The 12,377-nt window shown below is 42.2% G+C and overlaps 1 protein-coding gene across 4 annotated transcripts in view; it reads left to right on the plus strand.

Annotated features, from left to right (window-relative positions):
- LOC119185370 (venom metalloproteinase antarease TserMP_A-like) overlaps positions 1–12,377 on the plus strand; it is an 84,247-nt gene that overhangs the window by 18,013 nt on the left and 53,857 nt on the right. For all 4 annotated transcript variants that reach the window (XM_075870464.1, XM_075870463.1, XM_075870461.1 and 1 more), the window contains exons 4-6: positions 3,221–3,316; positions 5,798–5,912; positions 11,129–11,182. In XM_075870464.1, the coding sequence (XP_075726579.1) occupies positions 3,221–3,316; positions 5,798–5,912; positions 11,129–11,182 (265 nt within the window). The remainder of the gene's footprint in view (positions 1–3,220; positions 3,317–5,797; positions 5,913–11,128; positions 11,183–12,377) is intronic.

Consider the following 12,377-nt stretch of genomic DNA (forward strand, 5'->3'; position numbering starts at 1 on the left):
CCGTCCTCCTCCCTGTAATACGTGAGCCCATCGCGTGTATATTCAATTGAGCTTCGTGACTTCGGTACACTGTTAGTGGCCAGCACAGGCTATCCCGCGACGGCGCCGGCCGTACGACCTGTCAGCCGGAAATCATTGGCGGCTATCTTAGTAATTTTATGGTGACTTGAACGTCTTAGTGTGGGTTTCGATGGGACGCCTGTCGCTGAATTACATAGGGTTTGGCTGTCTTTGAGAAAAAGGTCGCCTGGCTTCAGGTTGACTTGGTGACTGGTGGTCCTAATGTGCCTTTCGTTTTTCTTGAGCAGCAACTTGTTGCCTTTGAGTAAACTCAAAAACTTGGCAAGGCAACGGTGCAATTCTTCGGAAAAGGCATGAGAGGCTTCAGCGAATGGTTGAACATAGTCTTTTGTGCGACGTGGCTCCCATGGAGTGCGCAGCTCTATGCCATAACAAAGAAATGCTAGCGTGAAACTTGTCACAACACATTCCACAGTGCGGAGGGCAAATGCGATTTCAGGAATGCGCGAGTCCTACTCTTTACGGTTGGTGCTGTTGGTCTGAAAGTAGTATTCATTTTACCTTTTTGACGTTCTATCATCTGTCCCGCGGGGCGGTAAGGCACGGTACAACGCTATAAAGCCGAATCGCCTTAGAAATATTTTCGAAAGTGCGTTGACGAATGGCCGGTCGTTGTCGCTAGAAATTGATACCGCATACGCCTTGGGGGTTGAAGACTTTGCGCATACAGTTAACAATCATTTAGGCTAGCAGCGACTCTCAGCAGAAAGAATTCAATGAATTTTGTGAACTTGTCTGCCTCCAACAGCAGGTACTGGGGGAGCCGTCGTGTGAGTGGTAGTGGTCCAATAACATCTACACTGAGCTCCTCTATTGACACAGTGGCCCACTGGCTGCTCATAAAGCAGGCAGGCGATTGGCGATTGGCCTTGGAGCGCGAGAAACTTTGCAGCATCTGATATATTCAGGTATGCTTGCTGGCCAACCTAGCCAAACGAAGTGAGAGGAAAGAAAGTGAGAAGAAAAAAAAACCTGCATGTGTGCTAGTGGGGTGATAATTTGTGATTTTACACACTAGATTTCAGAAGCACGCTGCTAGACAAGTCACATTTCGGTTTTCTTTTTGATAAACGAGTAAGCCACTAGATCCCAGATCTCTCGAAGCAGCAAGTCCTTCATTAGGCATGACTGTGTGTCGTTCCGCAGAAGTAGTGCATCCTGCATAACGCTTTTCAGTTTGGCAAGCAGTGGATCGTGAATTCGTTTCTCAACCAGACTTACAATATAACTCAGGGGAGTGATGTCTGTCGTAGAAAGTGGGAAGCTGTCTATAGTGTGATGTGTTGCTCGAGCTTAAGGATGGTAACAAAAAACAATGCTTCGTTTAGAGTCTGGCTTGGATTATCGGGACACAGTTTAAAGGATCTCGGCTAAGCGCGTCACTTGATTGTCTGCAGGCCCCTCATGTGTATCTCTTTGCCCTTCAAACCTTGCAGCCGAAGGACCCACCAGTACTCGTGGTGAGGCCTCATCTGATTGAAACATCCAGAATAAAAAAGAATGGTCGGAAAATTTTAGTATTCTTTAAATGAGAGGTCAGGCCTGACTTTATGCACTGCCCAGACCCCTGCCAGGTATTCATAATTTCGAACTGTGCACTGCTTCTCTGCGTCAGCGAGGACCTTGCTTTAAAGTGACAGAGGTCTCCATTCCTCAGGGCTAGCCTGGAAAATTACGGCTGCTGTTTTGATACCACCAGCATCCGTCTTCACCACAAAGGGCCAGTTGAGGACAAGGAGTTTCACCACGGCATCATTAGCTATTAAGTCTTTTAGATGCACTGCCAGGGTGCATTTTCTTTAATAAGGACATTTAGGAGGCGAACTGTGAGAGAAAACTAAGGTATAAAACTTTTATAATACCATACCGAGCCGAAAAACGCATGAAGCTGTTAGACGGCTGTTGGTCAAGGGCACTCCAACACAGCCAGTACCATACCCTCATCAGGTGTACACTGCCCACGTGAAATGGCATGTCATAGGAACTTGAGGGAATTATGGCCGAGTAAGAGCTTGCCTAGATTAATGGGGAGGCCTACTTTCCTGATGCTCTCGAATACACAATGAATGTATTCCACGTGGTCATCAAGGGTGACTCAATAAACAAAGATATCTTCGAGGAATGACATTGCAACTATGTAATTTACACCATCCGCAACAGTGTCCAGCAAAGTTTGGAAAGTTTCTGGTCCATCTACGATACTGAAAGGCATCCTAGTAAACTGATAGATGTCCTGGTGGCAAACAAATGCAGTCTTGGGAATATCCTGCTCACGCTCTGTGGTCAGTAATTACGCTTGCGAAAGGTGAGCACTTGAAAATTATTGGGCTTGACCCAACTGTGCCAAGAGTCTTGGACATGGAACAGGCAAACAGCTTTGTTCGGCTTCTCAGTGGCCAATAATCGATGGCAAGGCAGAATCCATCGGAATTTTTTCCAACCAGAGCAGGAGTGCTCGTCTACTGCCTCGTGCTCTGGCCTATGAGTTCACGTTCTAGGAGATCAGCAATGCAGTTGTTCATAATAGTCTCTTTTAGCATTGCAGGGTGAAGCTTGCAACGTACAGATGGGCTATTTCTATCGTCAATGCAGTCTTCAGAAAATGTAGTACAACCTGCAGTAGCAGTAATGAATGGGTTGAAGTACTCAAGAATTTGGGTCTACACTAACTTAAGCCACTAGGTGTGTGGGAATACTGGAGGTGGGGTTTTTGAGTTGGCAGTAGGCTCACATCACTCGGCAATTATTACGTGCGGGTCGTAGACTTCTTCGATATCTAGCCCTTCTTCAACCTGGCACTCTTGCTTGACGATAGGCATCATGCACTGTGATTAAGTCCCGATTTTTCAACTTCCAAGTGCAACATGAACTGATAATCCAGTCACAGTCAGGAAGGCTCTCCAGAGCATTATGTTTCTACAAAGATCAGACGCACACAAGAAATGCTACAGGCGAGAGCTTGCTACCAAGTGTATTGTGCATTTATAGTATCTCACATTTATTTTTGTTTTGCCTCACTGGAAACGCCACGTTAAGTTTGACTATTTCTATATCAGGTGCTAACCCTCTGTTTTCTACCTGTTAAGGGTGAGTTCTAATACTATGCTAATTTTAACTTGACTGTGTGTGTTTTTCACAGCTTAACGGCGAAGAACTCCAAAAAAACTTGTATCATGATAACATACATAAGTCATCTCTCATTATTGAGCAGCTGTTTGGAGACAGCGTGGAAGTGGTAAGTTCGGAAACCGGAATAACAGTATCATGAAATGTAACAATGGGATGTGCGAATGAAGCTCTTATATTGTGGTCTTACATAACCGAGACTTTAGAATGATATTTCACGTGCTTGCTTAAAAACTGAGCAGCCGACATGCAGATAATTTATTGCGCTCTAATCTGTACCAGAAGTTTTACTTTACATTTTTAATTGCTAGCTGCTGCCTGCTTTTTGAATAGATCTCATGTTAACCATTTGATGTCTTTAGTTTGTATCTACTGTATAGCTAAGAAAACAAATGAACATTCAACGTGTATGTCATGTGTCCAATACTGTATTGATGAAATTAGAAAAAAAATATTTATTTCTCTTTTACATACTCCAGCCTTTTCACTGCAGAACTAGGGTTAAGTTGCAAGTATTCCTCACAATGACGTAAATGAAAATTTTGCTTAGGTAACAAAAGCAGCTCTTCAATTTTAAAGCCTAGGCAGGTAATTTACTGAAGAAGTAAAAAAGGAAATCTTTGCAAAACGAAGTCATTGTCGTACAGAAACACTTGGAATCACTACAAGTAAACCTTTGTGAGGTGCTGGTATTAAAGAGACCCATTCAAAGAATTTATATCAAATTCGACATTATATTCTCCAGGAATTGCACAGATATTGCCAGTAGGCACCTAAATGTCGTTTTGAAAGGCCACTTGATAATTCTAGATTAAGCGTTGTATTAGCACCTGTTGCTTCAATTTGTAAAGAAAAGGCAGGAGTGCGAATGCCATTGGTCATTTCGCATCGGTATTTCTCAATTAAATTTACCTGGTGTTACACCTACTTATCAAGCGGAATCCCTTCCAATTGTCTTAGCATCACGTAAATAGCCCCTATTTGTAGTAGATGCCATCATTCTTACAGGCTAACAGTTTGTCTGTTCCTTATTAACTGCACCTATAATGTCGAGTGCCTTAAACGTGCTTTAAGCCCTTGTCCAAAGATATTTACGTTGCATTCGGTTGGTATGGGTACCAGGTAATCAAGGTTTAACCCTCAATGAACATGCTCATGCACTTGCAGTGGTATCACATAATCATCACATAATTCTTATATCGCCGATGTTAGCATTTATTGCCTTGAAACAATTTGAAAAACTTGCCCTATCAGATAACTTTGAAAAGTTTCGTTTCGAACCGTCTGAGTTTTCTCATCCTAGGTATTCTTGGAATATTTATTGGTGCTCCTCAAAAAGGGCGAAAATATTAATTAGAAAATTAGGATTCCGAGTCCTCCCCATGAATTATTACCTACACCGATCATGTCTGGTACAGTTACCCTCATGATTCCACTGTAACGAGAGTGAATTTCTGCATGAGTCATTTCCGCTCGACATACAGGTTATTTTCAAATGAAAGAAAAATATTTTTAGAAGAACCACTCCTTAGGATGATTTTAAATTTATCCCTTGCGGTTGTTCTTTGTTTTGAAGCAAGTGAAAAGGGTTCATTATGGTCACAGTAACATTTGCGAAGCCGCATGCGACTTCACATAGAAAACAAAAAATAGAACGTCAAACTTAGGCGTAAATTCACTTTATATTCAAACAATTGGCTTGTTGGATGTTCTTTTGGTTTTTTCTATACTTATTCTATTTTTATTCAATGTTATACTAATGTGTTTCTCAAAACATAATGTTTCGGCCGGTAAAACCATTTTATTTCTAACAAAACATACTACCAGTTTCATGGCTGATTTCTTGTAGTTGGTTATGCCAGGACTCCAAAGAAAAACCATTGTGAGACAAACCAACCATCCAACTCAATTAGGAAATAGGTTAACACTCCCTGTCGAAAAACACATTTATCGAACCGAACCTGAATCTCAGTCTTGCTTGAAAAAGCGAGAAAAAAGCCAGCGTGCCTGCATAGTGCACACATGGTAAAAGTCGACACGCATTTATCATGACTTAATTCCTTTCTGGCCGTATATTGAGGCTAAATAGACAAAAAATCCACACATATCGGCAAAGTGAATGATGACGAGTGGGTTAAGCTAGGTTCCAAGGTCCATAATGTCTGTTGAAGTCGCTGACTGAGATAAAATACGCACGGATGGACGAAACACAGGTAGACGGACACATGGATAAATAGACGGGTAAACATGCAAGTGCATGAACGGATGGTCACATGGACGGATATATGGACAGATGTACAGATGCACGGAAAAATATATGAAGGGATAGACGGATAGTCTTATGGACGGATGCGCGCATGGATGGACAAACTGACGCATGGCGCCGGTGCACATATTCCATCGAGTATTCTAGGAGCATGGTAACGTAAAATGTGTACAGGCCAATAAAAAGCTATATGTGAAATGCATATTAGATTGTCAGCAAATACGCACCTACAAATAAAAACACTTCTTGGGTACATGTATTTCTATACCTATGTGTCCTTTGAAAAAATATTCATCAGTGTGTATGTTTTCTCGAAAATTTCAGCGAGGAATGCTTACTCGTAACTTGAGAATCACTCCAGCTGGTCTGTCGAGCCGATCTGGAATTGAATCAAGAGCACATAAGGTGGAAGAAGTTGCAGCACCATTGTCAGAGGAAGGTGGGTTCCTCTTTTTACAGATTGTTGGTAATGCGTTTGTGTTATGTTTGAACTGTAGCATTAGTTATTACCATGCTATTCAAGTCAATAAAGTATAGTTATAGATGCACTAAATTTAAAAATGATTACGTGGCTGCATACGTTTAGAGATTATCGTCAGTTTTGCGTTGTTTGACAGAAGCCATTTCCTATGACAGAGCGCGTCCGTAATGTCTCTGCGGAAGCTCTACTAAATGTGTCTAATAACTGATTCTGTGTACTCATCTGGCCCACATATTGAGAATACTTATTTTTCTTAATATATTGAAAGTTCCTTACAGGTCTTGATTGAGCCGGGATCAGAAAACAGTATAATGAAAGCCACTCAGCGAAGCAGTTATTAAATATACTTGAGTGCTCTTATTTCTCATTAAGTTGCCGCAAATCAAATGGGGCGGTCTTTCTGGCCCTTGTTGTAATTTTAAACAAATTCATGGCGAGGTTCTAACATCAGAAATAGGGAATAAATGACTTCAGCTTGCTGAAGAAAGAAGATGTCATGCCTAACATGCACCGCGATGAATAACGCGCATCGCTACAATGTTTGGGTTGACATAGCCTAACACTGAGAGCCAAATGATACCCCTCTCAGTACTTTCATTATATTACCGCATTTGTACTTTTACAAAACGTCCACTAACAACCGTTACTCACAAGTGAATGAATGATACAAAATAGCAAATTCGCTTTGTGTGTTTTTATCTGTTACTTCTTTAAATATGGATAGGAATTTTGTGTTGTGAATTCAAGAAGTAATATTAGAAGGTAGTAGCCGTCAGCTTAGAACAAAACTGTCTGTGTATCAGGTTGATATAAAGACCATTCTCTGTAATTATTTTTGTTTATTCACCGGAGATGATTACGTAGTTTTTTTAAAACAATGTTATCAATAGGCATACCTTTGCAGGACATAAGATTGAGCGGGGGGCATGGCAGTAATACTTCTTCCCTCAAGCGGTGAAAGCTGCCGCGGTACCTTTATCTGTGTCAACATCGCGTACTTTGAAACAAGCCTAATTGATGTGAGAATTTCGGCACAGTCCAAGACAACGCTACGCCCGTAAGCAAGTATTTTATAACGCCACAATTTTCATCAAAACCAGAAAGTTATGCTGAGTTGTGCAAGTGAACCCTCCTTCAAGCCAGTCAATACCAAAGACAAAAAGAAAATAACAAATATTCACAATGATTCATATGGCAATATATGTGTTAAGTACCTTGACCATAATTAATACACGCGCTTAGTGCATTCGGAAGACATGCGAACTTACAAATCATGTCCAACAGCTGCGTTTTTGATAGAGCCCTAATTTTATTTTAATTATCTGAAGAAAAAAACAGCCATGGAAGCACTGGCTGGCACAGCCAGCAGCTGCAAATACATTTCTACAACATTAATGAAGCAAATATTAAGCTATTGAAGGCAAAAGGCCAAGTGAATTACTGAATCACGCTTTCTTTCAACAAGGTGAGACAGCGGGGCGAACGAAGAAAAGTACTTGGCATGAGGAATCCACGTCAGTTTACTCGGTCGCAAAGCTTTGCAAAGAACTTAGTGAATACTTTACCTTCTTTTAGTTTCAATGAAGGCCATGCCTAACAACAATTATTTGTTTTGTCTACAACTTTCTCTCAAAGCATGATTGAATCCAATGTAGTGTCGTTTGTTACCTGCACAGACCGAGAGCGCAAAAAGAGCAATGCTCATATTCCTCCATGAGTTGACAAGCCCACAGACGCACTAGGACGAGAACTGGTTGAAGCTATGAATGCGGAGAGTCTGTGCATGACGAGTGATGAAAACACATTTATCAGGCCCCCAAATTCTAGCAGCTTTGTCGATTTTGTAACACACTCAGCGGTTTTCATAGTTTCATCGATGACAGCTTTAGATTTAGTGAGTAGCGATTATTTCTCTATTTTCACGAATACTGATGCATGTAAAAAACGTGAGTGCAAGTAATCTTCTGTCACATGGTAGAACATCTACCGTGAAGTCCTTGAAGAGCCTACCCGATTTTCATTTGCTGAAATTCTGTGCCGCGAGAAAGCAGCTGTTAAATTATTAAATCTGCCGGTGCATTTTCCTGCTCCTGAAATAACGCTACAAAGTCATTGTCCCTCCCATAGGAGAGCACAGCATACGTTACTGACACAAGAAAGTTAACCAGAGCTCAGAACAGCACTGAATAGAATAAATGCTGTGATTCGTAGGCGCACTAAAGATTTGAGACGACAGTAAATATGCACGAGCTTATCAGTGTTTATCGCAATGTCTGTATTGAGAGCTATTATTGGTACGCTTGCTGGAAAGACAACCGCCAAAGAACTTTTGACGTTCGTGCCCCGAAGCTAAGGAAAATTCTTGCAGTGTTTGTGGAAGAATTAGCGGATGTCTTTCTGTTCCGCAGCTCATCCAATGCCTGAATTCCCATGCCACCTCTCTCCTCTTCTCTGACGGATGGCCCTTTTAGTTTTTGGGAATGGGAGTCAGGGCCTAGCAGCTTGTGGAGACATTGTGTAGCAGCTTGTGGAGACCTTATGCAGTAGGTTCCAATCTCATCAGTAACTAGATACTCGATAACCTGCCGCTACCACAGAAAAAAGAACCTCTAGTCATATTCTATGCAGTATGAAACACAGGGAGCATACAAAAATAATAAAAGTTGCCTTGGTAGGGCTCCTTTCAAGTTACAGGGAAGACGCTACCAAATTTTCTTTTATTCACTGATGTATTTTTTCTGTTTACTTTGTACTTGCCCCCTCCCCCCTTACTCAATGCCATACTAGGCCCTGTAAGGTATGATGAATAAATAAACAAATCGCCCTCTTGTTGCCCACTTTTCCAAACATCCTACATAACAAATAATTTACAGAGAGAAGCTCGTTCATAGCCGTCGAAATTGGTATTTCGAGCACAAAATGAAGCTTCCCACATGTACTACTGGTTTTTGGACAGCTACTGTGCAATCAGGGTGGTATATTAAACCTCGTAAGCCATATCGAACATCATAGAGAAGACGGCCTCTTAATCTTTGCTGCATTCGTGGACATTTGCAAGAAATATACCTGCGTTTCATGGGGGTTCTTTGGTCACACCACTGTGACTCATGGGAATTACGAGAAATTCGCTGCGTTTGATAACACCCCTTTATATACTGCCGACGTATTCATGTCCACCTCGGACTGAGAGAGAGAGCGTTTCTCGCGGTGTACCGTAGTGTTGTGTCGTCTCTCTTTTGTTATAGAATGTTGTTTTGGCAGGTCATAAAAGTGCAGTTTGGTGTCTGGGCGTGCAACACCGAATGCTAATCTATGATGATGAATTCTTAACCCGGGTCGTGGAATACAGCCGCAAACTGCTTGAACGAATAACTCAAGCAACAATATTACTCGCTCAGAACTCCCTGCTAATACTTCGTCCGCAGGAGCTGCAAAGAAATCATCTTTTCTTTTATTCCCTGTGTGACAACACAACCCCACACGGTGGCAATTAAACCTGGAAAGTCAGCCAATGCGACAGGCAACAAGCGCCCTTTTCCTGCGGGTGACTATGGATAACAGACACCCATGGAGGAAAGTTGGGGACCACCCCTCAAAAGAATCATTACTTCGACTTCAGGTCTTCAAGTGAGTAAGTGGTTTATTCTGGGTAATGACCCCCAATTATATGGTCGTAATGGATAGTGGCCTGTTAACCAGCCGAGTATTCTACCAGCTACGACTTATGCTTCAATTTGAAGTCCAGTATGAATGATTGGAGTGTCGCAATTGCAAGGGCATCCGTTTGTCCTTATGAGTTTCTAAGGCAGCGTCAAAGAAAAAAAAAACTAGTGAATGAGGCCCAGTCTGTACCACTACGTCATCTGGCATCCAAAGCTCTAGTGACCTAACTCCTACGACAGACCAAAAGACTCGGAACGAGGTACTGATCTCATTTCTATGCAGTGCTAAATATCTACGATATCCTGGATAGTAAAAACACCAGAAAAATGCGTAACGGGGGCCCTTGTACGCTTCAAGGTGTTGTTTGCGACTTTAATATACTAGGACTTCATTGCGAGCTTCAACAGAAGCACGCTGCCAGGTACTCGGGCATTTGGAAGGAAGTATTCAAACTGTCCTCATGGATAAAAATATTGTTCTGTCACAATCGGCCATAACGCCTTTGCTGTGGTATAATGTATGCTATCTATTGGAGGTGCATGGTCTAGCTGTTTGGATCGACTTGTCTCATCAAAAGTTGGAGAGAGCGCAGCTGTTGCTGCTGCTCATCGCCTACTGAAGATTGGACCCACCCAGCAAGCTGTACACCTTTCTGACTGTAAATGTGCCATGTAACAACGTTGTCGAGGAAGTCCCAGAAATGTCTTGCCGCCGCTTGTTGCATCACTGAAAGAAGCTTCAGAAAGAGGCATCAACGTACCTTTTTAGTGAATACCTTCCCTTGTTGATGTCATCGGTGACAAAAAAGCACATGCCGTAGCCAACATAGCGCATACAAGACAACCGAAAACCTGATCTCTTATGAACCAACTACCAAAACAGAATATTCGATGCCATTTTTCCTTTCTATGAAATTAGACCCACCAGCCTAGTGTCACAACAGGCTTTAGTCAGGCCGAGTCAACTCTACTAGACACAAAAAGAACCTGATCTGCATACACTCCTGAATGATTATTTATAGCCGGAGGCGCTCCCTCTCCGTTGTGTACTGAATGCAATGAAATCGTGGATATTCAGTACTAACTATGGTCGTGCAAGCGTTTTGGCTGTTAAAGGAAGACATTACTGAACAGTGTGAAGAAAGAAGGGTTACACCACGGATGCTCTGAAGACACCGTGTTTCCGACTGGTGTGCGCTTGACGCAAGAGCACATAACTAACTTAGTCTTACCTTTTCTGCGAGACAAGATAACGCGATGTACCGTGAGCCGAACTACATGAAAAGAGTCGCTGAGGTGGAGCAATTGTTGGCCTGCTTTGTAAGGCTAACCCTGTCTGTGGCAACGTCCCCACCACCAGCACTTATAATGGAGAAGAAAAATCCCAGGCCACAGGGAAAAAATTTGAAGGTGACAGTGATGAGACCATGCTTTGAATAGTTGAAAAAAATGCTTGGTGTCAACAATGGTTATAAAATCTCATTTGTATTTTTTCATTTGTTTTCTTTATAGATGACGGAAGACGTATTCAAGCTCCTGTGCAAGAGTGTGATCCTAAAGATTTCAGTAAGCATGTCCCTTCTTCAGTCTGCTATATATAGGCATATATGGATATGCGGAGTGGCATGATTGATTTACCATGACTGCACTAAACAAGCGTTGTCAAACGAAGCAATCACTCAAGTACAACTGTTAAGAATTATCAAGGTAATGTCTTGCTACTATGGAGGTAGTTAGGAAGTATCCTTCAAAGGAGCTATAGTGTTGCCGCCTAGCACAAGTTCTGAATATGATACACACAGGGCATGCGCCAACTTATGATATACTGCATGCATCAGGAAGTCAAATGGTGTTCTAGCGGGCGTTTACACATCCTTCTGATTTGTATGCAACAAGTTACGTGCCATTTCGTCCATCGCGTTTTGTATATAATACTGCAGTACAACCTTTTACATATTTTGTTGCTATGGTTGCAAAATCGAATAAATGCACATATTAATTTCTTCTAGCCACCACCAGGGCCGCCACTATTAGGTTTCTTGTAAAATATAGGTTTTTACGACATGATCCTACAAGTCGTGTATGTTCTATATAGAAGTAAAAGCGTGCCAAGGCAACCAATGATTTTTTAGTAGAAACCTAAGGTCCGTTTCTGGCCACGCAAAATGGCCTCGGGGAGTCATGGAGAGATAGTTGGATGGCTCCATCAGAAGCTGCATACATTCCGGAATCCCACAAGTGAAAGAAAGTGGTTCTACAAGGAAATAAAACAATTCTATGTTGTAGAATCCGTGTTGAATAACGGCTTAGGTGAAGGGGGGATATAGTATGAATAAAGAGGGGGAACGCTGGAGGTTATTAGGCTGATAGTGGCCTGGGAAGTGAGGGTCCTTGGTGTCAACCTGATTTTGAGAAAGTTGTTTTTGATTGGAAGGCCATTGACAAGAGTGCATCTTCAATGGTACACCTCAGGTGGAGAGGTGACATTGAAGCTGGTGGAATTAGTGTAATATGAAATTACGGAACTGAGCCCCCGCGAAATACAGCAACTCGATTGAGCTACAAAACGAAGGGTCATGGTGGAACTCCAGAAGGAGCTTCTCTTGTCTAACTATCGGAAGGGCAAAGGTATGGTCAGCCCCACAGCTGCATTCAGAATCGTTCCATTAGGTTTGCTACCCGGCAATAAGGGGAGTGGCAATGGGGAGGAAAGATCAAAAGCTATGCGACCTTCTTTTCTTCAGTTTCGTGAGGGTTTTCG

This window comes from Rhipicephalus microplus, chromosome 8, assembly GCF_043290135.1.
Source record: "Rhipicephalus microplus isolate Deutch F79 chromosome 8, USDA_Rmic, whole genome shotgun sequence".
NCBI lineage: Eukaryota > Metazoa > Arthropoda > Arachnida > Ixodida > Ixodidae > Rhipicephalus > Rhipicephalus microplus.